This window comes from Mustela nivalis (genome assembly GCF_964662115.1).
Source record: "Mustela nivalis genome assembly, chromosome: 2".
NCBI classification, from domain to species: Eukaryota; Metazoa; Chordata; class Mammalia; order Carnivora; family Mustelidae; genus Mustela; species Mustela nivalis.
In genome coordinates, this window is record NC_139021.1 from 103,928,469 (window position 1) to 103,946,402 (window position 17,934).

The following is a 17,934-nucleotide window of genomic DNA, read 5'->3' on the forward strand; positions in this document are numbered from 1 at the left end:
CCCCATAAAAACACATTTATGTTTTTATTTAATTTTCCCCCAAACTCTAAAAGGCAGGTACTTTTATTGTATTCATTTTACAAAATGAGTAGTTTTAAAAATGTTAAGTAAGTCAGGTTACTCAGCGACTCAGTCAAGCCCAGACTTGAATGTGGGTTTAGGGGGACTCTTAATAACTCTCATGGTTTATAAAAGAAAAGTACAGATCCTCCATTCACAAAAATCTGTACATTGCCATTGAAGGTTGGGTTTATTTAGGTTAGTATATTTGTTGGGTTTTTTTGTTTTTTGCAGGAGGGAAAAAAGATCAACTTTTACCTGCTTGCCATTGTGAGTTACCGATGACAAAATGGTTCTTAGCGTCTTAAATCCCATAGCAATGTCGAGAAGATGAGCAGCAAAAAAGAAGTTATTATAGTGTCCAAGAACGGACATAGTCATATACCAGGCCAAGTAGAGGAAGGACTGAGAAGACAAAACAGGAGGGAAGCATATTAGAAGATAGAATGAGTGACTATTATCAAAAGCTACTCTGATTTCATTCTACTATAATCACTTCATTTACTCCCTTCTTAGTCCATACATTTATATCATTCTAATTAGTTATATCAGTTTGTGTATTTTATTATCCTTTAGTTTGTTCTGAGAGATTCAATGTCCCTTCTCTCTTTTATAGCAGAGATCATGTTCTTGAGAATTTTCCCACAGAGAAAGTTTTATTGACTTAATATTTGATAGCAAGGGATCTCCACCTATGCACTACTGATAGTTTACACTGGGTAATTCTTTATTGTGGGGACTGTCCAGGGCATTGTAGGATGGTTAGTAACAACCCTGGTCTCTACCCATCAGATGCCAGTAGCAGCTCCTCCATAGCTATGGCCACTAAAGATGTCCCCAGACATTGCCAAATGTCACTTTGGAGGACAAAACTGCCCCTGCTGGGACCCCCGGCTCTAAAGTTAACCAAAGAACCAACCAACTTCCCTTCTCTATTTTTCATTTACTTAACTAAATCAGTGTTTGTTGAAACCTCCTAGTTAGATTATATATGATGTCTTTTTTCTATTAACATATAATGTTATTTGCCCCAGGGGTACAGGTCTGTGAATTATCAGGCTTACACACTTCACAGCACCTACCATATCACATACTCTCCCCAGTGTCCATCACTAAGCCACCCGATCCCTACCCCCTCACCCACCCAGCAACCCTCAATTTGTTTTGTGAGATTAAGAGTCTCTTACGCTTTGTCTCCCTCCTGATCCCATCTCGTTTCATTTTTTTCCCTCCCTACCCCCTAGGATACCCCACCCTCTCTCTCAAATTCCTCATATCATGATAATTGTCTTTCTCTGATGGACTTATTTCAGCTTAGCATAATACCCTCTAGTTTCATCCACATCATTGCAAATGGCAAGATTTTGTTTCTTTTGATGGCTGCATAGTATTCCATTGTATATATATACCACATATTCTTTATCCATTCATCCGTTGATGGACATCTAGGTTCTTTCCATAGTTTGGCTATTGTGGACATTCCTGCTGTAAACACTCGGGTGCACGTGCCCCTTCGAATCATTACATTTGTATCTTTAGGGTAAATACCCCAGTAGAGCGATTGCTGGGTTGTAGAATAGCTCTATTTTCAACTTTTTGAGGAACCTCCATACTGTTTTCTAGAGTGACTGCACTTGACTTGTTAATTTTAGCCGTTCTGACTGTTGTGAGGTGGTATCTCACTGTGGTTTTGATTTGTTTTTCCTTGATGCCAAGTGATGTTGAGCACTTTTTCATGTGTCTGTTGACAATTTGGATGCCATCTTTGGAGAAATGTTCATCTATTCTGCCCTTTTCTTAGTTGGATGATATGTTCTTTGGGTGTTGAGTTTGATATGCTCTTTATTGATTTTGGATACTAGCCCTTTATCTGATGGGTCATTTGCAAACATCCTCTCCCATTCTGTCAGTTTTCTTTTGGTTTTGTTGACTGTTTCCTTTGCTGTGTAAAAGCTTTTGATCTTGATGAAGTCCCAATAGTCCATTTTTGCCCTCACTTCCCTTGCCTTTGGCTGTGTTTCTAGGAAGAAGCTGCTGCAGCTGAGGTTGAAGATAGGTTGCTGCCTATGTTCTGCAGCTGAGGTTGAACATAGGTTGCTGCCTATGTTCTCAAGGATTTTGATGGACTCCTGCCTCACACTGAGGTCTTTCAACCATTTTGAGTCTGTTTTCATGTGTGCTGTAAGGAAATGGTCCATTTATTTTTCTGCATGTGGCTGTCCAATTTTCCCAACACCATTTGTTGAAGAGACTGTGTTTTTTCCATTGTACATTCATGCCTGCTTTGTCAAAGATTGGTTGACCATAGAGCTAAGGGTCCATTTCTGGGAGCTGAGGGTCCATTTCTGGGTTCTCTATTATGTTCCAGTGATCTATGTGTCTGTTTTTGTGCTAGTACCATACTTTTGTGATGATGACAGCTTTGTAATAGAGCTTGAAGTCTGGAATTGCAGTGCCACCAACTCTGGCCTTTTCAACATTCCTCTGGCTATTCAGGGTCTTTTCTGGCTCCATATAAATTTTAGGATTATTTGTTCCATTTCTTTGGAAAAAATTGATGGTATTTTGATAGGGACTGTGTTAAATGTATAGATTGCTGTAGGTAGCATAGACATTTTCACAATATTTGTTCTTCTAGTCCATGAGCATGGAACATCTTTCTGTTTCTTTGTGTTTTCCTTAATTTCTTTCATGAATACTTTATAGTTTTCTGAATACAGATTCTTTCCCTTTTTGGTTAGATTTATTTCTAGGTACCTTATGGTTTTGGGTGCAATTGTAAATGGGATCGACTCCTTAATTTCTCTTTCTTCTGTCTTATTGTTGGGTATAGAAATGCAACTGATTTTTGTGCTTTGATTTTATATCCTAACACTTTACTGAATTCCTGTATGAAGTCTAGTGGTTTTGGAGTGGAGTCTTGGGTTTTCCACATAAAGTATCATAACACCTGCAAAGAGCGAGAGTTTGACTACTTCTTTGCTGATTTGGTTGCCTTTTATTTTTGTTGTCTGATTACCAAGGCTAGGATTTCTAGTACTATGTTGAATAGCAGTGGTGATAGTGGACATCCTTGCTGTGTTCCATACCTTATGGGAAAAGCTCTCAGTTATTCCCCTTGAGAATGATATTCACTGTAGGTTTTTTATAGAAGGCTTTGATGAAATTGAGGTATATACCCTCTATCCCTATACTGTAAAGAGTTTTGATCAAGAAAGGATGCTGTACTTTGTCAAATGTTTTCTCATCATCTATTGAGAATATCATATCATGGCATATTCTTAATCAAGCATCTCACTTTATGTGACCTAAAACATAGGTTTTCTGTTGAGCAGAAAATGCAGATCTCATGATACAATTGGTTCTCTCTGTAGAGATTCTGATTACAGTCAATGTAAGGGATTAACTTTTCAGAGGCTAGAAAATGTATATGCTTTTTGAGGGGAGGGGAATGAATAAAGTAGAGGAAAAGATACTGTGATCATGCTTACTTTTTGGATTAGAGTCTCTTGTGCAAAAGTTATGTTTTTGCCAGTAGGGTTGGGAGCTACCTATTTTGGGAAGGGGTGGAAACCTCCATTTTGACCAGAGTATATCTTAAACCTTAGAACAAACAGGGGGCTGAGGTGGTACATAGTGTTTCTGGGCAGCTTGGGGCTTATGTTAGAAATCAGGCTGAAAAAAAAGAAAATAGTATTTGAAAACAGACACTGAGATAAGACTATGCAGAATGTGCTCGGTTTGGTTTGGCAGTGTTTCAGAAGATGAGTCTGGAAATATACCCCAGGGTTGGAAGGCTTTAAGCCCAGGTGAGGGGTGCGGGCACATCTTTTGGCCTATAGGAGCCCCTGGAGCATTATACAGAATAATAGTGTATGAAAAGCAGCATCTTATGAACATGTCTTGAGCACCTACCAGGTGCTGGTCACTGCCCCATATATTTGCACATACAGTCTCCATTTTATTCTAGCAAGATCCCTGATAAGGAGGCAGTTTTAGCTCCAAACTTACAAATGAGGAAAAGTGAGCTCACTCAGGTCAAGCTCCCTCCTAAAAGAAGGTGTAAGTGGCAAAGCCATCATGTTGGGACACCACTGGCTGACCCCACAGGTGGGTGAGGTTTTGAGAGCCATGACTAGCAGCAGAACTGGCCAGGGCAAAAGGGAGAATCACTGAGGACAAAAAATACGATTATTAACATAATTAAATGTATAAGTTGGAAGGAAAAAGAGGAGACTAAGCTGGTCATTTGAGTGTAGAAGAATAAGATACTGAGAGAAAGAGGAAATGGCAGATAGGGGACTGCATTTAGTGGAAGGGGGAGGGAAGATACATTCGTCACGGGACATCTGGATGGACACATCTAGCAGGCTATTAAGAAATGCAAAGGGTGAGGAGCAAGGACAAATTTGTGTGCACAAGATGAGTGAGGTGCCTAATACATGTGATAAACTGAGCCAAGGATTACGTGTGTAGACTACACTTGGGCTCTGCTTAGACAGCCAGATTTAGCAAATAAAAACACAGGCTGCCAAGTTACAGCAGAACGTCAGGTAAAGAATTAACTTTTATTATTACTGTTCTTTAAGATTTTAGTCACTTATTTAAGAGAGAAGGTTTTATTTTTAAGTACTCTCCACTCCCTAGTGTGGGGCTCAAACAACCCCAAGATCAGGAGTCATGTGTTCTACTGACTGGGCCAGCCAGATGCCCCAAGAATAAATAATTTTTAGTTTATGTCCCTTGCAGTATTTGGGATGTCTACATTTAGTTATCTGAAATTTAAATTTAACTAGGAATCTTGTACTGCATCCAGTAACCTCAGCTGTGTTTCAGATAGAAACTGCACTGTGAAGAATAAAGACATGTTGAAGGGTGACTGGCCAAAAAGAAGCCATGAATCTTCAGGAAGATGAATGATGTATCATAGTAATATATCAGGAAGAAATCTGCCCATGCCCCGATTCTCTGGACGAGAACTGCAGGGCAAGGGAGTATTACACACAATGCAAGTACTGTGGCATATGAGCGGGTGAAGAAGGACAGACCTCCGGAGGCCAAGATGGCAGGGCTACTTGAATGGAAAACACCAGTGCTGGAGGTGAGTTGGTCTTTTAACTCACGGGAGATGCTTCCATACTTAAAAGACTTGTTTTGGGACTCTTTGGAGAGTTCTCCAAGAGACCCAGAGTTCTAGGCCCATCTCTGGGTGGTGATAGAGGCAGGAGAATTTGGGGGGTGTCATGGGCCTTCAGGAGAATAGAACTAATGTTCACTGTAAAAGTCAATGACAATTAGAGTGACATTTTGAGACTAAATGAGATGTCCAAGGGAGAAGGCACAGAAGCAAAAACAGTGGAAGGTCTAGGACTAAGCTTTTGGATATGTTCGTACATTCCCCTTCATAGGTGTGTGAGGATGGTAAGAGGATTATGAGCCAGCGGGAGGGGATGAGCTGAGACCCCAGGGCAAAAGTGTAGTTGATCCATCCAGCAGAGTTTCAGGACCATCTCCAGCAACTTCCCATAGAAAGCAAATGGAAGCATAAAAACAGGTGATGGTAACAATTTTTAAACTGAAAATTCTAGGGGCGCTTGAGTGGCTCAGTCAGTTGAGTGGCTGCCTTCAGATCAGGTCATGATCCCAGGGTCCTGGGATCGAGCCCCGCATCAGGCTCCCTGCTCGGTGGGGAGCCTGCTTCTCCCTCTCCTTCTCCCTGCCACTATGTCTACTTGTGCTATCTCTCTGTCAAATAAATAAATAAAATCTTAAACTTAAAATTCTAAAAGTCAAAAATGTCAGGCTGTGGAGCAAGCCATGGTAATAAAATGTGACTGAGCTGACAGCTAGTGGCTTAGTACTAGGGGATTTTTGTTCCCTATATATTTTTTTTTTTTAATTTTATTTATTTGTCAGAGAGAGAGTGAGTGAGAGCAAGCACAGGCAGACAGAGTGGAAGGAAGAGTCAGAGGGAGAAGCAGGCTCCCTGCGGAGCAAGGAGCCCGATGTGGGACTCGATCCCAGGACGCTGGGATCATGACCTGAGCCGAAGGCAGCTGCTTAACCAACTGAGCCACCCAGGCGTCCCTGTTCCCTATATTTGGACATATACTTGGGCCCTAAGTTTTAGTTTATAGGCTCCTAGGCTCTTTGAGAAAAGGATCGATCAAGAATAAAAAATATAATAATTTAACATACTTAATTGGAGAAAAAAATTTATCAGTGTTTTTAAATTTTATTTACTTAGAACTTTCGTTTTAACGTCTAGAAAGCTTTGAAGTATGCCATTGTCCAACTAAAACCTAAATGAAAATACACATGAATTTGCCATCTCAGTTTCTTTTTCTTATGTAAATATATTTTCATGTTAATCTTTTGGCTATTGAAAGAAATGGGATGACAGATCAGCCAATTAACCATGTATTTCCCTGGGTCATTGTCAAGTAATGATCTGTATTAAATGAATTGATATTTGATTAGCTTTCTTAAGTAACTGTTGATCCCTCTGCAGGAGCCCAGCAGACTCCTCTAATGTGAGTGTGATGTACTTTATGGAAATGAAGGAGGGCTTACGTTGTCAGTGAAGACGACTCCGAGTTTCCACATCTGATACTTCACGTCAATAGAGTTCAATCTGGAAAGACAAAAAAGAAGAATTTGTAGGTATGTACATGAAGTGCTTTCTTGTCCTACATTAAATATAAGATAAACTCATTTATGTGAGAATGATCTCTGGAAACTGCTAAATTAACCAGTGTATACATCAAGTATCCTCACTAGCTTTCATTATACATTAGTAAATACATTCCAACAAAATAATTTTTACTTACACTGATAAACACTTGCATGAAGAGGCATATTCATTTTACAACTATACTTAGTTTAGCAATGAAAGGGCTTTTTCATCTTGTTTGTTTCCTTTTGTTTTAAAAGCCTCTCTACTTGAGAAGGGATTCACCTCTTCCCCTTGGTTCCCAAAGCACCTTGTAGGCTTGGACTTAGTATGATTTCCCACATTGTTTTGTGATTGTGGGTACATAGGTATCTATGTATGTACATTTATGCCTCTCTTCCTAGTCTGTGAGCTCCCTAGCCAACCAAGCACATTATATCAAAATGGAATATGTCTCAGTAAACACATGTTGAGAGAATAAATCTTAGCATAAGTATTCATGGTCTTTGCAGATTAAATACACACGTTTTAATTAAAACACACTTTCTAATTTTCATTTTTTTCAAAACTTCCCACTGATTTATGGGTTAAAAAGTGTAACTTTGGGGACGCCTGGGTGGCTCCGTTGGTTGGACGACTGCCTTCGGCTCAGGTCATGATCCTGGAGTCCCGGGATCGAGTCCCGCATCGGACTCCCAGCTCCATGGGGAGTCTGCTTCTCTCTCTGACCTTCTCCTCATTCATGCTCTCTCTCACTGTCTCTCTCTCAAGTAAATAAATAAAATCTTTAAAAAAAAAAAAAAGTGTAACTTTGTTCACCTTTCCAATATGCCAGGTATTTGATATAACGCAATATAATATTAGCATTATTATATAAAGGCTTCTCTAGACTTATTGTCTTAATCTTTGATTACTTTACTCATTGAAAAATGCCAATCTTTTATTACAAGTGGTAGGATTGATCATGGCTAATCAAAGCTGACTTCTTAGGAGGCTTCACCCTCAAAAGTTAAGGAATCAATTTTATTACTAAATAACATTTTTTAATAAAGATTTTTAAAATGTATTTTAGGGAGGGGCAGAGGGAGATAGAATTTCCAGCAGATTCCCTGCTGTGCGTGGAGCCCTACAACATGCTCCAACCCACAACCCTGAGATCATGACCTGAGCCAAAACCAAGAGTCTGATGCTCAACTGACTGAGCCACCCAGGTGCCCCTGCTAAAGAATATTTTTAAAAGTTCTGTGAATATTTACAATGGGTTTCAATATAAGACTATATTTTCTTAATGTGGTAAAATGCTCAGTGGCATGATTATTTTCCATGAAAGCAACCTAAAAAAATAAAATAATAAGTATTTTTTTTAATAATAAGTATTTCTATCAGGATGCCTGAATTTATCAGTTTCTTACTTATTTAAAACACCATTCTCATTTTTCATCCCTATCAAACCTTAGGATGACAAGATTGTTATCAAGATCATGAAGCTGCATATCCTTTTCATAGTGCAGGACACTCTTTTCTAACCAATTGGGGGCAGTCCTACTGTTTGTGTGGGCTGACCCACCCCCAGGGATGGGCCATACCTGATCTAGGCCAGCTAGGACATGTATTCACCTCACCACAGCACGTGGTTCAGGGGAAACTTTCAGCCAGAAGCTGAGGAGTTTTGCTAGAGAATTTTGAGATACAGGTCCCCATGAAGACACAAATGAAAGAGATGCAGGCTGCTAGCTGTCATTCTGTCCCCAGGAGGTATCTGGCCATTATTTGATTGACAAGCCCTATATTTTTGATTGGCAGATAAATGCATGCACAGACAAATTAATCAATTTAAAAGTATTAATCCCTAAGGAAAAAATGTATTATGCCACATTAATTTCTTGGTCCTTTGCAAGGAGTCAAACTTGGAAACATTTCCTAGGTGAAACAATGGAAAATTCCCCTCATTTGAAACTATTTGTTCATCCTGGAAAAAAAAACCCAACAATAAAAACAGTCTGAACTTTCATTTTTCAGACTTGTGTTCTAGGGTCATAAAGATGGCCAGGAAAAGTGTATAACCCAGTGAAATTTGTTGATTCTACACTGTTTGTCAGAGATCTGAAAATATTAGTAGAAAGCTCAGCACCACTCTGACTCTTGTTTTATCTGAAATTCTAGCATAAGGGTCTTAGTTCTAAGCACCATCAGTGTGCTTCATTTTCTATACAGCAACAGTCTTTAAGTCCCACATGTGTTTTCTTAAAGCACCGAGGTGATATTTTGGATCTAAATTTACAGTTTTTGTCATATGTTTGCTTGTCTGATTTTCAAATGAGTTCAAATTATTTTTAAAAACCACTAGCCCTGGGGCACCTGGGTGGCTCAGTGGGTTAAGCCTCTGCCTTCCGCTTGGGTTATGATTTTGGGGTTCTGGGATCGAGCTCCACATTGGGCTCTCTGTTCAGCAGGTAGCCTGCTTCCCCCCACTCCCTGCTACTTGTGGTCTTTCTCTCTCTGTCAAATAAATAAATAAAACCTTTAAAAAAAAAAAAAAAACAAAAACACTAGCCCTAACAACTTTTCAGGTAGATAAAAAAATATATGACTGAATAAGATAGGTCAGCCAAAGTGGTTTTCTTTTTTTTTTTTTTTTTTTTTTAGTTATTTGACAGGCGGAGATCACAAGTAGGCAGAGAGGCAGGCAGAGAGAGAGAGGAAGTGGGCTGGCTCCCCGCGGAGCCCCCGATGTGGGGCTTGATCCCGGAACACTGGGATCACAACCTGAGCCAAAGGCAGAGGCCTAACCCACAGAGCCACCCAGGCGCCCCGGTTTTCTTTTTTAAATGCTAAAATATTTATCTGAGACAAAGTAATACTGCCCTACAGAGCCTCACATATCTACAGTTTCAAAGTCATCATCACATCCCTAGTTGGCTGAGACCATAAGTATACAAATGGGAAAGGCTGATTTATATTAAAGGAAAGGTAACTCTTACATTTCTTCTAAAATCATTTAAGTGGCTATAATAAGAAATTACATTTTTATAAGCATGTATGCTTAACATTTATTCCAGAATTACAGGTGATCCAATTTGCAAAATATATTTATATGTACACTCATACTACGTGTGTGTGTGTGAGAGAGAGAGAGAGAGAAATTCAGTCTCAGGCAAATTCAACTCAACTGGTTCACATCCTTCTAGTTATATAATAAATTAGTCCATTAAAAGCATGGTATTAGGAGCACCTCATTTTAAAATTAAATTTTCAAGTTACAGCATGACAGCATAGTATTTCTAGCATAGGAGTTTTTGCTATTTAAATGAAACACATTATAATAAAAGAATATGAACTTTGAACATTTCTAATGAAAGAGCTACACAGATCCCTTTTCCAGAACATAAGAAAGATTAACCTCTTTTCAGGCACTAAGCATCAGAAAAGAAAGTCAAAGTTTGACTTTGACTTAAGTGGCATTTAGGGAGTAGAAAAAGCAAATTAAGAACAAAAATATTTATTTTTGCTTTATGTAAATAACAAAAAGTCACCTTCCAAAATTAGTAGGAAAAAAATCCAGTCATTCCATAACTGAAAACCCCTCCAAGTTTAAAGCAGACCTTAGGTATATCTTCTGTTTTCCTCCTCTCTATGCCTCAGACATTGAGGGAAAGGAAATCAGTGTACTAGCAATTTCAGAAATGTCTGAATTTCTTCTCCTTTCAGTCTCTAGCTATAGGAAAGGGCATAAGAAGCACTCACACAGCCGACAGGGAGCTGTCTTTCTTCGGCTTCTTCTTCTCCCGGGCATCGCTGAAGTCCAGAGCGGCTTTGTCCATGCCTAGGAGCTCGCTGATTCTGTCCCGGCCGTAGAACTCTCCGTACTTATCCATAACCTGGAGGACAGGAATAAAAGCACTTGACCCACCTCATGCATTAACTAAACCCTTGTATGCCTGTGTACACAAATATCTAATTATTTTTACACTTATTATATTTTTGCCTTATGTTCAAGTTCACTTGAAATTCTTGTTTATGGCTCCTTGTCTGTGATCACACTGCTTAAGGTCACAGCAAGCTTACAGCGTTTTAGATAATACCCTCAGCAGAACAAGATTTCTTACTCAAGAGGGAGGCATGCAAAAGGAAGAGAGTAGGCCAAATATGTAAGAGAAGAAGTAGAAGAAGATGGAATGAAAGGAACTTCACCCAAATTCCTACTTTGTGCCAGGAATCACGGTAAGAACTTTGACTTGCTCTCCCTCACAGGATTGTCACAGTATATAACTTTCCTGTTATTAGGATCCTACTCTGCAGATAAAGAAGCTGTGTCTCAGAAAACAGAACATGCTCAAGGTTGCTAAGCTTGGCAAGACATGGAGTGAGAAAGCTATCAGGCAGGAGCTGACTCGCGGCCAAGGTCTGTATAGACCACTGCTGACCAAGGGCGGGCCACTAGTGATGGCATCGGGATGCCATTATCCCCACCATTCAACACTCCCATTGTTTCCTGAGTGGAGCAGCCCTTCAGTAATCCCCAGAGCCTTGTCTCCCCCGCCCTCCTGTCTTCAGTGCAGTCCGAGCATAGGTTCCGGGGCACCATTTGAATCCCTTCTGAGCAACCCCCGTCATCGCTCTGGCCCCTCTCTCCCTTGGCCACATGTACCTGGCCTGTTTTCAGACCTGTGCATAGACATGGGCCCACAGCTCACCCCTGAGCTCAGGGGGTGCAACTCCACGACACAGCCACTCTTGGCCCAATGCTGACGGACCACGAGAGTCCCCCACACAGTGGAAGTGGGGGCAACAAAAACAGTAAGGAGAGAAGAGCAGGAGAGAGGACCGGCTCTGAGAGGTAAAGGGGGTAGGACAGGAGGGCAGAAGGAGAGGAGGAAATAACATGGGGAAAGGAGGCAAGGAATGCTAGAGTGGGTGAAGCAGCACACTAACGGGAAGGAAGAAGGGACTAGCAGAAATAAAATTCAGAGGGGCACCTGGGTGGCTCAGTCAGTTAAGGGTCTGTCTTGATTTCAGCTCAGGTTGTGGTCTCAGGGTGGGGGGATCAAGCCCTGCCCTCATCGGGGAGTCTGCTTGAGATGCTTTCTCTCCCTCTGCCCCTCCTCCACCTCATTCTCTTACTCTCTAAAATAAATAAATCTTTTAAAGAAATCAGTTTTCTCTAAATGTGTATAATGAAAGTAAATGAAAACATGAAAGAGTAAAGAGTCTGTGAACACTGATTACAAAGGTTCATGAAAACACTTGTTCTGTGTTACTCTCCTGGCACTACAGATTGGCTGGGATAAGCTGAGTGGTGGTTCCCTCTGGACTGTGTTCTCACCTCGTTCCCAGAAGAACAAACTGGGCAGCACATGCGCGCACGCGCGCACACACACACATGGCAGGAGTGCCACGAATAGTCCTGCTGCAATTACTGTTCATCTGATCCTGAATATGCAGTTTCCTTCTGAGAAACTTGTGCTTTAACAATTTAAAGCTGCTTCTTCATTAAATAATTAAGGAGACTAAAATGATCAAATTATCTATTTTAAATTATTTAAAAATAAGTCTTTCAATGTTTGGCCTAGTTTGGATGTGCTCTTAGGCAGTAGCTCAGTGCTACTCACAATGCCAGGTCACACAAAAAACTTGCACCAAAATAAAAAACACACTACTCTCAACTAGAAGGGGGGGAAATGGTCAATGGGTTTCATCATGTACCTGATTTAAACTTGTGGTGCAAACCCTCCATCTGCCCTGAGACTGGTAATAGAGGATTCGCAGCTGCTCCTGGAGAACCGTCCTGAGTAACACTGAATTGGTGAAATCAAAGGGAACAAGACCACTTCGTGTGGCCGGTACTTCTGCCTGTTCATTCCACAGAGCATCCCCTGGGGCTAGAACCCATGAAGGAGCAGAGGGTGAGCTGGGTCAGTTTGGCAATTAGAAAGGTTCAAAGAATAAGCAGGAGCTAGAATGTAATCACTAGAGTATTTTACGACATACAAGTATTGGTGCATATATTTCATTCAAAAATTTGATCTAACATTAAAATTCTGTGTGGGAAAAGCAGAGATGATCCTTGACTCAAAACCAGAGACTTAGCAGGTGCCACAGTGGACTACTGACTCTGTATCAGTGTTCTTTCCACTACACTCTGACGCAGTGGGCATTAGAAGGATAAAACGTGATGAAAATAAAAAGATCTTTGAAGTTTATATAAAGTAAATAAAACTCGATCCTTTCTTGTCATGCAAGGACTTGACTTCTGTAACGCAGGATTCCAGCCCTAGTGATTTATAGCTGTCTTATCAGAAAATGGCCATCAGCTAATTTATGTTACCCAAACAATCTCAGAAAATTCTCACCAAGTCCTGACACGGTGCAGACCGAGCACTGTTTATTCGCCGGAGTCAGAGGACAGGCAGATAAAACAGTGCTTATTTATCTTATAGCTACAGCGCATGCGTATTTTTTACATGCAGTTTTTGAAATTCATATTCAATTTCACTGCCGCTCTGAAATGACATTGACAGATAAAGCACACCTCAATATTTCATTCTACATATGAGCTGCATCAAATTCAAATCTGAAGTGTGCTCTAGGAAAGAAACAGAGAATGCATTCTTTTTGAGAAGTATTACCTTTCTTTTAACAAATTTGTCCCAGTAGTTGTTGGGAAATGACCTAAAAAATACAAAAGCATAAAAGTAAAATAATATCATTTAAGAAAACAATAAGCAACAGTATACTGTTTGAACTATACAACATACTTCATATAATATGTAAGATCTTTCCATTCACAAAAATCATAATTTATGTCCCATCTTATCCCATAATTTTTCTATATTTTAGATCAAATATTATTTAAATGTTACTCTAGGGGCACCTGGGTGGCTCAGTAGGTTAAAGCCTCTGCCTTCGGCTCAGGTCATGATCCCAGGGTCCTGGGATTGAGCCCCGCATCGGGCTGTCTGCTCCGCAGAGAGCCTGCTTTGTCCTCTCTCTCTCTCTGTCTGCCTCTGCCTACTTGTGATCTCTGTCAAATAAATAAATAAAATCTTAAAAATAAATAAATAAATAAATAAATAAATAAATAAATGTTACTCTAGCAATATATACATGCAAAATCACAAAGACTATGGGCTGCTATTTTAGTAGAGAAGAATATGAACGTATTTATTAATAAGCAGGCTTCTTATATTTATTTACATGTCAGTATATGTCATTTGTAATGTCAAATACAGTTTTTTGTCAATTGTGTTTAAAAATTAAAGTACCTAAAATTCTGTCATTGTTTTTCCCACGAAGTAAAAAAAACGTCTCATTCCCCCTAGTTATCCTCAAGGAAACTAAGCAAGGTACCTGGCACCTTGACTAACGCTGAGTTCACTTAAAGGGAAAGACTTAATTGATTTAGTATAAACAGCTAGAGTTGATAAACATTTATAATGCACAAAGAAACCATCCCTATTTGAGAACTTGGGAGTTTATAGAAATGTTAATTTTTTAAGAATAAGCAAAACTGGTGAAAATAAAAAGTATTTCAGTCTTGAGTAGTACAAACTACTTAAAAAGTATTTCATCACTAATACTTTTAGTGTTGGACAATTACACTTTTGTGATGAATTTATACCTGGAACAGCAGCTAATAGTTTGGGTCTTGAGCTCACAAGGCTAAATATTTAGGATACAGAAAAAGTACTTGTTTCTTTGCCTTAAGTTTTACAGGTCATACTCCTCAATTCATTTGATACCCTGCTGCTTGGTGGTACCGACAACGAGCTTACAACATAGATACGTCAAAAGTATGAAATTCAGTATTTTTGCTTTTAAGGCTATAACTCTTTGCCTAATTTCTGCTACCTCTGTGCTTTTGGAGGAGAGAACCCTGCACTGTAGTTATGTACCTCTATCTGTGCTCTTCCCTGAACACTGAGTAATGGATGTCACATTCCATCACTCCTGTGAAAATGGACTCAAAGCCATTTTTGATTAAGGAATTCAGAACACAGATGGGAAAAAATGGATGGCATCCATTAAGAAGCTGACAGCACTTAGTCTTTTGATTTTCTTGGCTGAAAATATCACTATTATTCACCTGTGCTAAACTTTTGACAAATCTGCAAGAACTCCAGCATTTTTTTTTTTTTGTCTTAAAATTTTTGAGCATAGAAATGTCTCAAAAAATTCTTTACTCACTGTGTGTTGATTACAAGTCTATCCCACTGGCCTTTAATATCATCTTCTGAAGGTTGTTCTGTAATATAAAGCCCATCAAATTCCAGTTTTCGAGCTACTTCCTTTTCTCGCTTAAAAATAACCAATGGGACCTACGTTTGAAAAAATAAACATGTTAAAATTAGTTTAGATTTACTGGTATCTCTTGTGGTCACTACCTGTACAAAATAGCTTTTTGGAAAAAGAAATATTTCCCATGTTACTTCCAGGAACCAAAACCGAGTGAAAATGAATTGGTTATATTTAGGCAGAAAGGAACATCTAGAGGTTTAGGAAAAATAGAAATGGAACTGATGCCATGTACAACCCTATGTTTCCAAACACACAGAATTTTACACATATTTTCACTAAAATCATTTTTAAATATTAGAAGATACATCTTTTATTACAATATATTTGTTATATATCCTTATATATATGAGAGACACAAACAGCTACAATAAAATATAGCAATGTTACCAAGGTTCCAAAATGTATGCTCCTAACAAGTGCAGTTTTATTTGGGAAATCTGATTCTATGCTCAGAGTGTCCAAAATGCATTTTGAAATAAACTTTAGTTTCTGCAAAAATCTTTGTCAGTTTGCCCAAATATTTCCAGAACATATTCTTATCGCCTCATCTGGACAGATTTTATGCAAGGCACAGATATGAAGAGAATGCAGACATTCTGGAAGTATTCAAGAATACCTCCTCCTGCCCCAACTCCTAAAACAGGAAAGAAAAGGAGAGGAATTTCTGAAGAAAATTTTACATCATAGTCTTTTACTCCAGGCTCTGGTTTTTCAAAGTCTTCTAGAAGTTTCACAATCAGAGGCAGGGGACAGTGAAATAAAGTGTTACCATGAAAAGGTGTCTTGCTAGGAAAAAATAAAGAGGTTTGCAAAAGTAATGGGCACCCCTGAGCACTCAGAGACTCTTGAGTTCTATTCACCAAATTATATTATTCTCTTGGCAGGGATCTAGGAATAGAGCTCTATTATTTTCTGGGTGAAATGCAACAAACTATAAAAAGCATTTCTGCCATGAAGGCTTTAGATACGTTCCTAACAAAGGACAATTCAAATGATTCAGGTTCCACATGACGTATTCCGTGACTCTAATACACCAGAGCATCGCTGGGACACAGGGTGGGTTACTTCTGTGGGGTCAAGTTTGGGTGAAACTGGCCATTATGGGAATGATTACCAAATGAAACAGAAAGCTACAGCAAGAAGGCCCAAAGCCACCTGCCCTTGGGACAGTCCGTAGCCAATGTGGAGCCCTGAAGACAAGCCTCAAATGCCCCAACCCAAGACAACCATGTAGGGGTATCCCACCCTCGTGGACTGAGGCCCACGCATGTGCCCTATCATGTCTGAAAAGTTGCCCCACTTGTCCCTCCATTGCACTCTGCTTCCTTCCCTTGCCCCACAGGTGTTGACTCCTAGAACATTCCCTAATAATCCCCATGCAGGTAATTTCCCCATCTCAGAGTCTGCTTCCCCGGAAGTCCAGCCTGCAACAGACACGTGCACACACAGACACACACAGGTACCTTGGTGCCTTACTATCTTACTTTCAAGCAGTAGTATCCGATGATGCAGAAGAAAGAAATGACTGTGTGGAGAACAGCTAGGATCCTCAGCGTGGGCTCCATATAGCCACTGCTCTCCTCCAGGACATAGTGAACCGCGATGATTCGGGGCGAGCCAGTGTCTAGGGTGCTGACTTTGGCGTTTTCACTCAAACTGCGTGTGGGGAGCTCCTTTCCTTCAACCACAGAAGAAGTGGAGACCTGATTCAAACCATTTAAAGTAGAGTCAGTTCACTTCCTCTAAGATACCGGCACAAACCAGAAACCCAATGGAAACCCAGCAAAAAGCCAGAGATGAAGCCCGTGTCCCGTGAAAAGACTAAAAGCAAGGGCTAAAAATAAGATAGCTTTTCAAAAACTGATGATAAATAATGAGCACACTCTAAAATGCTTTCTAATCCAAGCAAGACTTGAGGATTCTAAGGCATGCCGGGGTAGAGGGGGGCATTTCCCACTTAGTTCAGAAGAAAAAATCTACTGCCTTACTAGACCGTCAGTGATGTGTTTGACCTTTAGGTTCCTCTTTCATCAAAACATTTTAGAATGGGTTTAGACATGCTTATTAGTGGATTTGTGAATTCTCTACATGCAATTCCATCCATCTGTAGTTTCGTACTGGTTACTGAATGACAAAGACATACGTACCTTATAAAAGAGCAAGATGAAATTGATTGCAAATGCGACAAATAAGGCTAACATTCTCATGTTGTAAAAGTTGCGAGCAAAATAGTTCTGAAGGTGAAAAAAATGATTAAAAGGTCACTGAATTGATATTGACATGCGCAGACAATTTAAGCATTCCTTCCTTTACCCAAAACTATTTCTCAAGAGTCTACTTTGTTATCAAGTAGCATTCTTGGTGCTGTAGACGTAACAGCAAATAAGAAAATCTGGGCTACCAGTGGAGGATAGAGATGATAAGCACAACCACAGATTAAAGATAAAATGAAACAAAACATAATCTCAAGGGATGCTAATGCTTTGAAGGAAAAGCCGTCAGGTTAAGGGCTTTTGGAATGGGGGTGCTATTTTAGATAGATGGGTCAGGGAAGGCTTATTTTAGGAAATGACATTTGAGCACAGTCCTGAATACCATGGGAAAGCAAGGCAAGTAAGCGACTGGGGAGAGAGTGTATGAGAGAGAGAAAGCACATGGGCTGGGAGGAGGAAGGTTCTGAGTTCAGAGTGAATGTGTTGTTGGGGACAGTGAAAGAGAAGAGGAGGGACTAGGATCAAATGAGGTCAGAGAGGTGAGGTGGACATAGGCTTATAGGCTTCTGGTAAAGTTTGTAATGTTCCTTCCCATGCAGTGGGTTGGTTTATGACCTCTGGAGCCACACTGCACACTCGCTCGCTGCAAATGCAGATCAGCGCTTAAGCACTCTGACAGCATCCCTTCTATCA

The 17,934-nt window shown here is 39.9% G+C and overlaps 1 protein-coding gene across 3 annotated transcripts in view; it reads right to left on the reverse strand.

Annotated features, from left to right (window-relative positions):
- RYR2 (ryanodine receptor 2) overlaps positions 1-17,934 on the reverse strand; it is a 733,452-nt gene that overhangs the window by 20,515 nt on the left and 695,003 nt on the right. For all 3 annotated transcript variants that reach the window (XM_082721308.1, XM_082721309.1, XM_082721307.1), the window contains 7 exons: positions 17,176-17,262; positions 16,513-16,731; positions 14,918-15,048; positions 13,360-13,402; positions 10,478-10,611; positions 6,634-6,694; positions 319-465 (listed from right to left, as the gene is read on the reverse strand). In XM_082721308.1, coding sequence (XP_082577434.1) covers positions 319-465; positions 6,634-6,694; positions 10,478-10,611; positions 13,360-13,402; positions 14,918-15,048; positions 16,513-16,731; positions 17,176-17,262 — 822 coding nt within the window. The remainder of the gene's footprint in view (positions 1-318; positions 466-6,633; positions 6,695-10,477; positions 10,612-13,359; positions 13,403-14,917; positions 15,049-16,512; positions 16,732-17,175; positions 17,263-17,934) is intronic.